The 15,399-nt window shown below is 38.5% G+C and overlaps 2 protein-coding genes across 2 annotated transcripts; one reads left to right on the forward strand and one right to left on the reverse strand.

Annotated features, from left to right (window-relative positions):
* Nucleotides 1-1,291: 1,291 nt before the first annotated feature.
* Nucleotides 1,292-10,019, reverse strand: pnkd (PNKD metallo-beta-lactamase domain containing). The gene is given in 10 exon segments (XM_041058024.1): nt 1,292-3,187; nt 3,189-3,344; nt 4,612-4,727; nt 4,989-5,075; nt 6,296-6,459; nt 7,386-7,478; nt 7,898-7,956; nt 8,751-8,863; nt 9,168-9,283; nt 9,862-10,019. Coding segments are annotated over 10 exon segments (1,083 nt in total). The 3' UTR covers nt 1,292-3,166.
* Nucleotides 10,020-10,707: 688 nt separating this feature from the next.
* LOC121194588 (protein lifeguard 3-like) lies at nt 10,708-15,391 on the forward strand. The gene is made up of 12 exons (XM_041057533.1): nt 10,708-10,812; nt 11,288-11,578; nt 11,693-11,760; nt 11,956-12,020; nt 12,124-12,177; nt 12,321-12,371; nt 12,509-12,548; nt 12,779-12,816; nt 12,961-13,048; nt 13,414-13,509; nt 13,627-13,680; nt 14,872-15,391. The coding sequence occupies exons 2-12, from the start codon at nt 11,305-11,307 to the stop codon at nt 15,019-15,021; spliced, it is 978 nt and encodes a 325-aa protein (XP_040913467.1). The 5' UTR covers nt 10,708-10,812; nt 11,288-11,304; the 3' UTR covers nt 15,022-15,391.
* The last annotated feature ends 8 nt before the right edge of the window (nt 15,392-15,399 follow it).

Here is a 15,399-nt window from a genome sequence, read left to right on the forward strand (position 1 = left end):
TACAGAAACGGAGTGACTAGAAAGACCCGGGGCTGTATTCACAAAGGATTTTATACGTAGGTAGGTAGATATGCAACAAAGCTATCAGATTAAGTATCATAGTATCGAGCTGAAGATAGAAGATAAACTAATTAAACGAATTAAAAAGGGAAATTAATAGCTTAACCAATTGGTTCCTTTTGTTTTTGTAGAGATTTGTGAACCTACATAATTTTGAAACTACATAGACATATAAATAAGAAACCCTCAGTTTCAGTTTGCTGGCAATTTGGGTTTGACACATGGCAAATTTGTGATCCCTGCTGCCAGATTTTCTACATGTGCATTTTTAGAGTCATGGGCACAGATGATTGGGAACAGTCTTAAATTATGAAGTGCAGGGAATGGAAACTTGAATTTGAAATTCAGTCATGCTCACAGAAACAGTGTACCAATTACAAGTGATATCAGAAATTTTAGGCCTTTAAAGTTACTGGACAAAGCTGCCATGGTGGCTCCCCCTTTTACTTTGAACCATCATCTATGTACACTAGGGATAGGCTGTAGCCTGAGGGTGGCTGAGACCAGCAGACTCAACAAACTGATTCAGAAGGCTGGCTCAGTCAGAAGGGTGGAGCTGGACCCTCTGCATGTAGTCGCACAAAGGAGGATGTTGTCAAGACTCCTTTCCATCATGGACAACGTCTCCCTGTCTCTACACAGTGTTTTGGTTTGCCGTTCATCCGTCGCTGATTTTATTATTTATACCAGCACTTTTACCACCATGGCTTGTCAAAATGTCTTCGCTGAAAAAAGTCTACATGGACGAATACTGTAGTGATACCAACTGACCTACAGGACAAAGTAACCAGTAGCATCTTACACTGCTTCAAGGTATATTAGGATTTAGTTATAGATTGTGCTCTTCTCAGTCAAGACAGCTTCTAGCAGTGATTTGTTTTTAATAAAGTATTGTAGGTACTGTGAGTTTCAGGAGCTGCTTCTGATTGCGCTTACAGGTTTACACTTTACACAGGCATTTACAATGATGATAGGAATAAAAAGTCAAATAGTGTTATCTGTGTTTTTCCTTTATCTCTTATTATGTCTAATAATTTAGTGATTCTACTTTCAACTGTGTCCCTCTAATTTTTGCTGAAGACTTAAAATCTGGCACCTTATGTGGACTCAGGACACGGCACCTTGTAATTCTACAACTTGTTTTTGTTGTATTACACTGCTTTATCGACAGAAAGTTGAGCTGTGTTCACTGTTCTGACATGAAGTATCTTTTAAACGTGGATAAGTAGGTTATGCTTTTATTTGAGTTCAGGGAAGTTGTAGCAGTGTGAAAAATAACACAGCTGTCAGTTTTGAGCACTCATAAAGACAACAAACAACACATACACAACTCTAATAGAGGAGTTTACTTTCATATTTCCTCATTAAAACATAACCTGGAGTAAAACAGTCTCCTATGTGGTGGTGTTCGTAACTCAAAGATATGCAAATAAGATGCGAATCTGCATCAAACAACTGGAATAACATTTTAGTCAACAATCACCAGGGGACAGGGTGCTTTGGTACGAGCTCTTCTGCAGGAGCAACGAAGGAATCTGAAGCACTTTTATATCTCCTCAAAGGTTTCAAGGTTTATTCCTTTGCATTCGAGCCCGTCCCCACCTAAACAGAGGCTGAATTAGACTTCCTTAAAAGACATAAAAAAACGCAACAAAAGACCATGTTTATTACACTGAAATAAATTTCCTCCTCTGAATTGTCACAGTATAATAAATCCTTCAATATATTAAAAAAATATGTATAGTTTTGGTTTCCAGATTGGTTATAAAAACATTCCTTCATTTGACTGTCACAGCCAATGTCAAATTGTCTTCTCACATTAGAAAGAAAATGAAAGACCTTGCAATTCCATCTTAAATATTACATATTTAAACATCAATTAAACCCTGTGGCAAAACATAATGTATGTGTACAGATTCAACATCATCATGTAAATTGAATTATCATCATTATTCCTGTTGGCAGTCATGAGTAATGTATCTAAACATAACAAAAGAAAACATATCTTCAACAGAAACGTATTTCACATATAACAATGGTATACCTGTCAAATCTTTCACATACGTTGCTGCTTATGTAGTGCCACTACAAACACAATTCTAAATGTGAAACAATAAGTTCAGCAAAAATCATTTTATGAGAGGCACAAAAATTTTTTTCAAGGAACCATGTTTCACCTTTGGCCCACTAACAGATAAATTCCATTTGTTTCTTAAGTGAATCATAAAATAAAACTTTTAGCGAAAAAAAGAAGTAGGAAAATCACATGCACCATAAAGAACTCATGTTAGTAACATCTTTTTTTTTTTAAGTCAAAACAAAATTGGCTCTTAGATACAACAAAGACATTCACATAAAGGGGTAGTGTACAAACGTCTTCCCATATTTTGTGCTGACAAAGTATCAAAGAGTATTTGTGTGATTTGATAAATTAACGGTACCGTTACTGTTATAACAATTTTAAATAATCACAATACTCGTGTCCAAATGTCACATCTTCCATGGAGAAGGTAAATACTCTTCAGCAGCACATAAATGTGAAACCAGCGTACCAAAAACAGCCAGTGTACCAGAGATTTTCATGAAAAGCTTTTAAAGACAATTTATTACTTGTCCTAAAAATAAACCAGGCTGTGAAGTAAACTGTACAGTACCTAACATGCTCATTAACACATGTAGTGTGCAGACCTGTTCTCACCCTGTGCTTTACACATCAGAATGAGAAATCTGGTTATACTTACTCGTAAGAACAGGAAGGTCCTCATGCAAATCTTCCTTGTTGTTTATGCCTCTGTGTCAAAGAGACAATGCATGAGCACTGCTCTGTCTATAAGCACAAAATTACCACAAAATACAGCGTGTGGAGAGGTAATAGGATTATTAGTACGAGGACTATGTAACAACGAAGTCACAACTGATAATGGTCAAAAATTACTTAATGCCCCTTTAAATGTACAAAACCAGTCAGGCTTTATACAACACCTCAGAGCTCAGCTTGGCATGTTTATTTCTTTTTTTTAACAACTGCAAATCACTGCTTTTGTACCACTGTCCAGTACAGGTGAGCTCAGAGCTCTGTTCCCTGCTGTTTAGTGGATCACAAGCACTATCTCCTGTTGTAGAGGTCTTAGAGGGCGTTTTCGCAGCTCCTCCAGCACCCGAGCCCTGAACTGGGTCCAGTCTTCGTCCTGGAACTGCTGGAGGCCCAGGGCCAGATGCAGCTCAGCAGAGTGGCTGCGCAGGAATGGATTGTACTGCTTCTCTTCTCCAATAGTGGAGGGACTCTGAAAAGGAAGCGCATGCCAAAAAACAGCCCTCTTCAAAACTGATGTGCTAAACTTCCCAATGATTCAGATGCCATTCATTCATTTGCTGAACGGCATTATGGGTATCAAGGTATTCCTGCCTTAACCCAGCACAGAGGTAGGTAGCTAGAACAACACAACTGAGATACTAGAACAAGCCATTTAAAACCACTATAGTTGCTAATTTGTTGTAATTTGAATTTTTTTAAATTAACTGAATTAATTTTATACTAATAATCAGAGTGATAGGCCTTTTTTTTTTACAACAGACACATCACTGTAAGAAACGCAAAGGTACATATAATAAAGTAAATGATGAATGAATTCCATTTAGCTGCTTCAGTGTCAGGGTCTTGGTATTGTTCACGCTGCCTCACTGTCACACTGTGACATTCATATAACATCAACAAGCAATATCATCACAGATATTTTATTTAAAGCCCCCTTTGTTTTAGGATTTTACCAACCTCTACCTCTTCACTTCTGGCCAGTGACAGAAGAACAAAATTCTGACATCAGACACTGGTCTTAATAGTAAAGAAAATCTTTTATTCACTGTATGACCTGGTCATATATATAGTATGCTGTGTGTTTCTAATGCTTCACTGACGCTAGTTAAACCTAGAATCCCATGCACCAGTATAACACAGTATTTTAGGTGCTTAGTGCATCGGTTTAAAACACTGTTCTCACAACAGTTGACCTTTCATGTAGCTCTACTAGAAGCAAATCTTTCTTTGTTTGTTTACATGTTTTCTTCCTTACAGTACAGCTGATCTGCTCATCATGTTATTGCTGAAAAACAGCCCCAAAGACCAAAATTTGTCAAAAGCTATTTCTGAGGAATAACCCCAGCCACGTTCCATGTAACAAAGCAGAAAAAAACAACAGTAAATCTTTAATAAGCTTTGAGTCAGGAAGTTGGCAAAATCCATTGAGGTGCAAACTTGTGAAACTGCCTCTTTGCCATGATGTATTGATGGCAGAAAAAAACGAATCTAAATTCTGGATAGGCACTTCGCTCTACAGTGAACCTTTGCTCTGCTGCAGACGGTATCATAGATGAGATTCAACTGTGAGAGCGTGAAAGAGCCGAGGAAGTGAGAAAAGAGCGAGCGCTCAGGGCACTGACAACAAGAACACTGTACGCAGGTGATAAGCCCTGCTTCCCAGGTGCTGGACAACATGAATCCTTTCTGGGATGGTGCGCTCGAAAGGAATAACAATGGCAATATATCACTCTCACCGTGCACAGCTTCTGGCCTCGCTGCTGCAGCACCCACTGATATTTGTTTTCCCTGGCAGTGTTGCGTGGCTCAACCTCGGCAGCAAACAGCAGGTTGTCTTCTGCATACTCATGACCTGAGGGATAGCCAGTGGACACACACACAAAAAAAATTATATTAAAATCATGCCCACACGCATATCCACACTTAAAAGCTTACACTTGTACACAAAGTGTACAATCCCTTTCAAGACTCTGACTGTAAATAAGTGAATTGGTGCTACAGTCTCTGAAAGTACAGCAATCAAGCTGCTGCACATTCACAACACCATCACATCCACATCACACAGAGATTGACACTGACACTGAGTCTCTGACAAGTGAAGAGATTTTCCTACCAGGCCATAACAGCGTATCATCACTTAAGGAGCCGACTGTGTCCAGAGATGACAGCATTGTTGTTGCACTGCCTTCAAACATCCTCCCTGAAAACAACAACAGGTTTTACTGTCAGTTGATTCTGAGTTAAAAAACTTTAGAATGTGTATGTGCACTTAGAAACCCAAGCTTCACACTTTTTGGGATCTTTTCACTGCTACCTGGAAACTTAAAGTAAAGATTTTGAGCTTTAAAATGGCCAGCTGCTGAAAAAGGAAACCCATTTCTGATCGATCAGAAGTTGGGAAGTAAAATGTAAATGGGAAGCAAAGGAAAAGGCACGTTTGCAAATTTATTTTTGAAAGGCACATTGTTTTCACAGTGTTTAGTACAGTTGGTTGTATACTACTATACTACTAAGTCTATTCTGTGCACCGGAGAGCACAGAAAATGCTGGAACTGCATAATGAACAAAACAAGAACTCTAATGACTATATTCAAATTTGTACTTGATGAATGATTTATTTGTGAGCTGCTGGTTTAATTTAATTATACTTTTTATAGCCACCACAGGTCATAAAAACAGTAACCATATAACTAACAGAGAGATGGACAAACCCAAAAAAACATGGTACGTACCCAACACTAGCAACACTAAAGAAGAGAGAGGAAATTTACAGTCCTTTGCATTTTACAAACACTATGCTACTCTGGAATTAGCAAGGCAAATCTAATCTGCATGCTTGGAAAAAAAAAACGTATGAAAAAGGAATGATTTCCATATCGAGGAAGTGAAGATGACGGTGACGTGCCTTCATTGTTTACTAGACATGTTGAAGCTGAGTGCATGTGGAGGGACAAGATGGTCTGAGTGTGTGAGTAAAGTAAAAGACATTAAGCATCCAAATTAGGCATGTGAGAGAGATCCGTGAATTCAAAATTCACTGCCTGTACAAGACAGATATGAGCTGGTCAACAGCCACCACGTAACTGCACAAAAAGGATTCTCCCACACAAATAAAACAGAACAGATAGGTCATAAAGGTTTGTGTTCCCAGCCACCCCATTTTCATGTTGACCCGATGATTCATGTTGCTGTAGATATCATTAAACACCGTCATCCATTTTATTGGCAGTTAATTAAATATTCAAGTTACACCTACGTGTATGTATCTCTGTGTGGATCTCTGCATGAGGACAAGTTAATGCAGCCCATCACAGAGGTCAGTGTTGTTCTGTATTTTCTGTGTCCTTTACATAAACTGTGAGTCAAAATGCAGTTTTATATGATTGTTGCTATGGATCCCGTTCTCTGTGTATAACTCACCACATCCTGAGAGGAACACCAGGTCACCAGAAAAGAGGCTGGAGGGGGCACCGACCGCTTGGCCATCCAGGAGGTAGATCATGTGGCCCACCGTGTGCCCTGGAGTGAAGAGGGCCTTAAAGTGCATACGGCCAACTGTTACAGAGTCCTTATGTGAGAGAGGGCTGGGAGCACAGACACAAAATGCACAGCACTGATGTCAGTACAACACCACTGTTTTGCTACAGCCTGCTGCCATTTGCAGCTTGTATATGCACTGCCTTACGAGGGAACATCTTATGATCTGGTAATTTCAGATCAATAACAGAGATAAAGAAATGAAGAACTTCAAGAAATGGTGTGATGTGATAAAAAATAGCAAGCAACTGTGAAAAGCAGATTCGTGCTGTTCCAGTCATTCTTATAGAGTCATTGACAGCAGCAAACAATCTTATACAAGCCATTCTAATACTGTTCCAATATCTCTCTAGACATCTGGGGAACCTGGATCCCATCCTGCCTTTATGTTGACTAGAGGCTGTCTATAGATTTTATCTGTGGAGTTTATACCAAAACTTCACACAATTTGATTCAGGTATCCAGATGAAAAGAAATAAGTACTGGAAGTAGAATATTAAGTTCAGAGCTTTGGATTTACTGTGTGGGAAACCAGTTACCTAAGAAGTGGAGAGAGGCACTGAGAAGTAAATCGCTTTACTTATAGCTAATTAAAGTAAATAAAAAAGTATGTAACTCTAAAATATAAGAATCCTCGTAAATGATTTTAATGTATGTAATGTATGTAATGTACGTAATGTACTTGCCAATCTAAATATATGGGGCATTAACTACTCTTCTTGTATATGCAGTTAAATCAGTCATCATCATTTGGAAAATACACTTTGGTCTACTGTTATTTTTTTCATACCATCCAGCCTAGTCTTAGGCCACAACCCCCCGCCTGCTCGACATAACGGAACAGTTTATCATACCATGATAATCTACTGTGAAGTCAGCTGCTACGAGTGCTGACAGGAACAAGACAGGGCTCAGTACAGTCAGGCTGATTCTTTAAGAAGAGGCACCCTATAATATGCGAGCAAAGACTTACTGCGTGAGGCCTGGAATGTTATCAGCTGCATTTCCATACACTCGGCATGAGCTGTGAAGCCGTTTCAACCCTTTGTTTCCACCACTGTGATCCCTGTAAATGAAACAAAAAGCAGAAGCTTGCCAGTGATGTGAACACAACAGAAAGCTGTGCATTTGGCCTTCAGTCTAAACTAAACATTTTCAACAACGCATATTTTATGTATGACTTCAGTTTGAAGGGTAAAGTTTTGAATATGAGAGACTGACAGACAAATATCATTTCAGATGTATTCACTTTAGTGTGGGGGTTTCCCTTAGATTAGATTTTAAATGTATTAAAATACCAAGAATTATGTGCATGAGAGAAGCATGTTTACCCATATTCCCTTCACCCAGTATGTAGTTTTTGTAACATGTCATACTTGCTTTATTTAGCCCCATCTCCTTATGTTTAATAATTTATACATACAATCCTAAAAAACAAACCCCACATTAAAGTAATACTTAGGAATAAAAAGTATAAAAACTCACCAATGCTTGTGTGTACAAAGAATTGCTTCTAACATCACTCCCTCTTCCTCGAGGACCGCCTGAAAAGTTGTAAGTGCTGTTAAAACCTTTAATCACCATGTAAAATCAACACTTCAGCAGCAGTTTATTCAAATGCCCATAAAGCAGCAAAATACTCCAGACTGTTGACACAGTGCAGCAGTTTCAAAAATAACTACAGCTACTGACAATCAATAGCTGTAGCTTTAGTAAAAGACATATGATTGTAAGGTAACAAAAAAATGAAAGTGCACTGAGAGTGATGCTGAGAAATCAGGAGTCATTTCATGTTAACTGAGAAAGTAAGAGAAAGGCCTAATTATATCACAGAGCCACTTTGAGTCTGTAGGCTTCATTTAAGTGATTTGTGTTCATCTACTTGTACTGTGTGTTGAGTCCTTTTCAGTAACCCCTTTTTTTTCCATATAACCCATTTTATAGCATCCAGAGGATCATATGACATCTCATTGTATATTGTCCCATTTAATCCTGATATTGATTTTAGTTTATATTTGGTCTCTTTCAGGTAAAATTCATATTCCAGTATTGACAGTACTTCATGGGTATAAAATGGAGGCAAAGCAAGTTTAAAAAAAAAAAAAAAAAACCCAGATAGTGTTTCAAAGAGCTCTGGAAAATATTTAACATGTCTCAGCAACACGTCTGCAAAAAGCCAAGTCGAGCCGTCTCCTCTTGTAACATGACGCTGACTGCAGAACAAATTGTCAGTTGTTTTCTGCATATTACTGTCAGTCTTAAAGTCCCTTAGAAACAACAAATAGATTACGAGTGGTGCCTAGACATCACACACACAACTGACAGTAGAGGCATTCACCTGAACTGTTTGAGGGTCTGCAGGGTCTACAACAACGGCAACACTGGAGGCTGTGTCAATTACAAGATAGCTGTAGTTGTCAGACAGCACCGAGATGGGAATTATTTTGATATCTGCAGGCAGAGAAAGAAATGACAAATATGGAGTACAATATTACACATTTTTATTTAGAGTGGTAGAAGTTGATGTGTAGCATTAAAGGTATATATGTATAATGTTCACATGTCCAGATGTACATCTTGGTAGAATGATAGAACCTTTGTAATAATAGTTATGACAGTTCTCTGGCCTGTACAACATGTGATAACATGCACTATGTTTGACACAGACAGCAGGGCCTTTTCTGTTTTGATGATGGCATCTCGCCACAACCAACACTGTATTAACAATAGCAGTAAAATCCATTTTGTTACATACCATTGAACTCCATGGGGTGAACTGTGGAATGTCCAGAAGGATAATGCTCCCGGGCTTTTCTCATTTGCCTCTTGTAGTAGATGTAGCCAAGTCTGGTCCTGGTGTACAGTGTGTACCTAAGAAACAGTTCAAAAGGCAAGTCAACATTGTGTCTGGTGGCAGCGGCTGGCAGTGCTAACCTCACCATGTAGTTACCATCTTTGAACAGGAAGGGCTCACACCTACTCAGGTGAGAAATTTACAAATGTAAGGCCACCAAAGCCCCAACATGCTACATTAGTTAAAATACCAAAAACAGATCAATGGAGCCATTTTCTGATTGGGTAAAAATGCGTTCCACAAAGCAGCAGCAACATAGCTACGAATAGTTTCAACATCTACAATTATTCGTTTAACATGCTGTTGTAAACAACAGTGTCTCCAAAAAGAAACTGCTGCTCAAGATTTAAGTTTAACGTTTGTATGCCGAATAAAACAAAAGCTATTATCGGTTTAGGAATGGTCTTAGACCAAAATGTTTGGCAGGGAATTTTGTCGAATAGCAACGCAACTTTAAATGGGAACATATCTGAATACAGTTTGGTGGGACGGTCTCCCTGATCAGAAGAGCTAGATATTGCTAAGCTACGCTAAAGAGAATCACCTCGACGACAATAAAATTTTATTTTATGACGGAATGTCATGCTATACTCACGCGATTCGGAACAGCGGCTTCTCCGTGCGGGCCATTATCTTACTGAACAATTTTCTCCAAAACACTTGTCCTGAACGTCTGTAGCGGAAACATAAACATAAGAAACAGAAAAAAGATGCAGCAGCTACCAGAGTCACCATCCAGTCAGGTAGCGCCATAGCCTCTGAGCGTAACGTAATGACGTGTCAAGTGACACACCAATCCCGGAAGTAAGGAAGTAAAAAACAAACAAAACATATTAGTACAATTAGTGTTAATTGTGAAACATTTTCATTTTTTTCATTCATTTCATTCAGAATAAGATCTTGTTTCAAGAAAATTTTGTTTTAAAGGTTTTGAGATTCATAATATATATAAACTTATTCTCATTCACATTGATTCAGTGGGAGAAAAAGCTTATTAAAAGTTTCAAGGTCTGTCTGAGCCCAGCATTTGCTATTTTATCTTTGTGACATGTACGAGTCAGTTCCACATTTATTAATTAATCGTATATGTTGATGATAGAATCAAGCCAGACTTATAAATAATTTAACACATAACGTTTTCTGATGGGACACCGATAAGACTACGGCACAAGATGGGACAATATACAGTACTCTGTTTCGAATTAAATAACATTTGGGTCAAATAGAGAGAAAATACAGTAGGCCTATCGAGAAAAAAATATTTTCATGACAGTGCAGAGTTTGCAAACATCTAACCAAATATTTGTAGAAGACAGATACACACAACTTTCTGTTTTTTTAATTGTATTGTTATTATTCCGAGCAGGAGCCTGAGCAACAGAGTCTCCGCTTTCTGAGACACATCAGTATACAGTGTAAGTTTCAGTGAGCATATCCTATTACAAAGATGACATCCCCCTGTGGTGCAAGTCTGCAAACCTCTAAGGAGAGAAAGGAGTGAAGGGCACACTGGCACACTGCTCCCATCTTAGGCTAAAGCCACCAGGTAAGAAAAATGCCTTTCTTTCTTTTTTATTTGTTTATGTTCATTTTGTTTACATTGAAAGTATTTATTTAGTCTAGACCATTATGGGTATTCAGAGTCTCAGTTGCGTCATTGTTTCCACAGAGCTTTCTAGTAAGACTAGGTTGTTTTATATGGTGTATTTATTACAGTAGTACACAAACAGCTTTTTTCCCTGCCCAGCCAATAAAAATACAGAATTGTTACTTTTGTTACAAGGTGGTTTTAAGTGTGTTGTAGTTTTCTCACAATAATATAATAACTAGTTAATTTAGTTAATGTGACAATGAAAAGTAGATAATATATTAACTGGATAACTGTTTATAACATACTGACCAGACACGCTTATGACTTATTGCTTAAAGTCATATTTTCTTGTCAATATGTGTCATGCCACTAGTACATTACACGTACAGTGTGTCTGATGTAGCCGATCCCCTCTTATCCTTGCTTCTAGGTGAGCTGGCAAAAATCATGACGTCTAAAATGGAAAGTCCTCCACCTTATGAGGAGGCAGTACATCATCCTAAGTATGGAAACTGCCCCCACCAGCCACAACATGGCTCCTCTCTTCCACCACCTCCATCGTACAGCCCCAGTCCTGGCATGTGCCCCGGCCCGCCTGGCTACTGGAGCCAGGAGGGTGTCTACCCGCAGGCAGGCATGTGGGCAGTCCCTGGCTTCTCTCCGTCTGGGGTGCCCACCACAATACCAACTCTGTCTGCTGGAGTGCCTGCATCTAACTCAGGTTCTGAGGAAATGACACAGGACTTCAGTTAATCACATCGTGCATTATATTCAGATTAGCTACCAAGGGTAATAATAAGTATAAATTACCCCTTTGCTATTCCCAATTCTGCAGGAGACATGGAGGATCTTCTCAGCACCCAGTGGGAAAGCACATCTGTTCGGCATGCTTTCATCAGGAAGGTAAGGATTTTCACAATTTGTCATGCCCCCCACACAAACAGACTTAAACAGTGTTTTGGTTTTTTTTTTTTGTTTTTGTTTTTTTTTTGTTTTTTTTTAGTGTTCATAGTGCTGGTGACAACCCTGTTAATCTCATCTACTGATATGTTTTCTGGTGTGCTCAACAGAATTTCTTGGTTTTGTGTTTGTGGGCAGGTTTACTTAATTTTGGCAGCACAGCTTGCCTTCACCTTTTCAGTTGTTGCTGTCTTTACATTTGTGTAAGTGACCCAGTACAATATTCCATCTCACTGCTTAACGTATCTGTGGGAGGATAAGGAGCAGTCTACTCCTGAGTGACCTTTTATATTTGTGCTTTCATAGTGACCCAGTGAGGCTGTTTGTCATCAGATACCCTGGCATCTACTGGGCATCTTTGTGAGTTACACCCTAGGAACAAAACAGACACATGTTTTAAGTGCAATGAAAAGAGCAACTCCTCAGAATCAAGAATATTCCCGGTGCTATTATTCTCATGACTTGATGTAACATTAACAATATGAATGTTTATCTCTCCATAGTGTGGTTTATTTTTTGGTTTACTGCATTCTCATCTGCTGCAAAGAGCCGAGGTGAGCATGGCCCTGGCCTGTCTGAATAAGATAGAAAATAGATTTTACTTTTACTAATGTTCTATCTTAATCAAGTATTCATAACCAATAATACTCTTATGTGTATACTTACTCACATTTTTTTTTTGTTTGTTTAGGAGACGTTTCCCATGTAATCTTGTGCTGCTGGGTATATTTGTAAGTATATTAGGTTATGAGTCTGAAGCCAGTATTGGTTATGGTCCAGCAAATCATATAGCAAAACTGAGAACATGTTGTGAGGAGTTAGATAGTATTTGACCTGAAGACTGGAAAACTGAAACAAAACAAAGGCAGCCAATTAAAAAAGAAAGAAAGAAACAACCCTGAAAAAGGCTAGGGCCCACTCTGTCCTTAATGACATATTGCTGTCATGTTTTATCTTGCAGACTCTCGCCTTGTCTTACATGACTGGAACAATTTCGAGGTTTGTTTTTTGGCTCCAACTCAGGCAAAACACCACAATACACAAAGAGAGTACATTTTCATAATGATGCCTTATTACTGTTATAATTATATTATTTTATGTTTTTGTTTTAATCATTGTTTTAATGCTATCTGTCTTTTACAGCTATTATGAAACAAAAGCAGTATTTCTCGCCATGGGTATAACAGCATTAGTTTGTGTGGCTGTCACAATCTTCTGTTTCCAAACCAAGGTAGATGGAGATGTAAACTGTGTCTCTGTGTAGCTCAGTAGCTCGTGGCTTGTCAGAGGATGTCTTTGTTGTCAGTGTAAAAGAACGCCTTTGTCTCGCATTACAATGGGGCACTGAGTTCCTTTAAATATTTATAACATTTTGGGAAAAGATGTGAATCCAACTTCTCTGTCTGATGCAACTCAAGATGAATAGGTTACATTTTTGGCTGGTGCATGACACATCCACCCCCATTTATTATTACTTTTTTTTTTTTTTTTTTTTTTACCTTATTCTGATCCTCTTTCAAATTACCTTGCCTGCTCTTTCATGTGACTTGAAGCCGATTTGCTTTCATCCCATTAATGACTTGTTTCTCATCACAGGTGGACTTCACCTCCTGTGGGGGACTTCTCTGTATTGCTGCCGTTTTGCTCATGATCATTGGGATTGTTACAGCAGTCGTCCTCTCCTTCCAATATGTGAGGACTCTTTGGTCAAATCTTTTAATTTATTCTCTCAACTCGTGTTTCTCAGTGTGAGGAGTAGTGTATCTGTGTGACTGATTTCACATTCAAAGGCCTTATGTCACTCAACAGGTCCCTTGGCTACATATGCTGTACGCTGCAATTGGAGCCATCGTTTACACTCTGGTGAGTCTAAACTCTCCTGAATTTAAGGACAACTTTTGAGCTTGGTATTGGAAGGTTATTGTTAAATAACAAGAGACATCATAGTCCTTCCACCCTAATATATACAGTTATTCAGTAGAGCTAATAACATGTTGACAAAGTTGAGGTTTGGGTCCATCAAGTTTTGTCTTCACTCTGGGACCAAGTTACATAGCATTCTGCCTGTCAAATTATATGATATGATTTGAAGTAAATCAGTGTTTTGGTCTGAGAGTGCTGCAAAAGATGATGGAGGTGGACCAAGAGTTCATTTTCTGGGGATATTGAACACGATCTGTGAATTTCATGGCAATTTTCTCTTTAGATTCTTAGTCACACTAGCTTGTGGAAAGCAAGTATGGGTCTGTCGGTCAGTCCATCACTTTGGTCCGAATCATATCAACACCTACTGGATGGATTGCCATGAAATTTCACATTTGTGGTTTTGAGTAAAACATCTTGGCAATTCTTGGATGAATTGCCATAAAATTGGGTACATATCCAATTTGTACCCAATTTTATGGCATGGTCCCCTTGGGATGAAATGTAATAGCTTTGGTGATCCCATGACTTTTCATGTAGCACTGTCATAATTTCAGTGTCCAATTCTAGGTTTATAACCAAATACCTGCAAAACTAATGACAATCCCATTAGCAAATGTTAGCTTGCTAATACTCGTTGAACGTGGTAAGCATTATGCTAAACAGCAGCATATTGATATTGTCAATGTGAGCATGTTCGTGTGCTGATGTTAGCCTTTTGCTCAAAAGACTAAGGTGTCTAAGTACAGAGTTATATATCTGCTGTAGACTCTTAGTCTTGTTTGTGCATTGGTGGAAACTTTGGCCTGCTAGTTGTACTCAAGGTAAAGTCAAGTGTTACAAAAAGATTAGGATTTGTTCAGATGGGAAACATGGAAATCACAATCTAGCAAGAGAGATCTTCTTTAGACAAAAGTGTTGAACTGACACACTGACTAACAGCACTGAAACGGCTACAGCATCAACACACTTTTCATCTTTTAATATAAGTTCATGCTTCTGAATTTAGTTGGAGTTAACAAGATAAAAAGTATATCAGTTTGTAGCTAGAGACATCTTAAGCAGACAAACCCATATTCCTTCTTTTTTTTTTGAGAGCTGAATCTTCTTGTCTCTCTCTCTCTCTGTTAGTTTTTAGTATACAACACCCAGCTTCTTATTGGAAACCGGGAGTTGGCCATCAGCCCAGAGGAGTACATCTATGGAGCTCTCTCTCTCTACGTTGACATTGTTCACATCTTTCTCTTCATCCTTCAAGTCAGTGGAGCGGCAACTGAATGAGACCATGGTTAGAGCGCATCTTGTCATCTCAAGTTTGTACTTTCATTATATTGTGTTTGTCATTAAACATGATACTATATCAACAGGAAGCATGTAAATTAGGTTGCATATCACTACCGACTATCAATGTTACATTTCTTAACTATCAATTTAACTGTACTGTATATATTTTTATGTCAATAACACTTAAGCACTTTGATTTACTGTGTGAAGCTGGGAGGTTGATTTCAGGCTTTCGTTTACCCAAGTGTGAATGAAGAGAGATACGAAAGCTTTGCATCCTGTACAGCTGCAATTTAATATGTTGCCTTTTTAGTTTAGCAAATGGTATTTTAGTAGATCATCCATTCAAAATGTATATGTTTGTGTACTAGTCTG

This window comes from Toxotes jaculatrix, chromosome 15, assembly GCF_017976425.1.
Source record: "Toxotes jaculatrix isolate fToxJac2 chromosome 15, fToxJac2.pri, whole genome shotgun sequence".
Taxonomy (NCBI): domain Eukaryota; kingdom Metazoa; phylum Chordata; class Actinopteri; family Toxotidae; genus Toxotes; species Toxotes jaculatrix.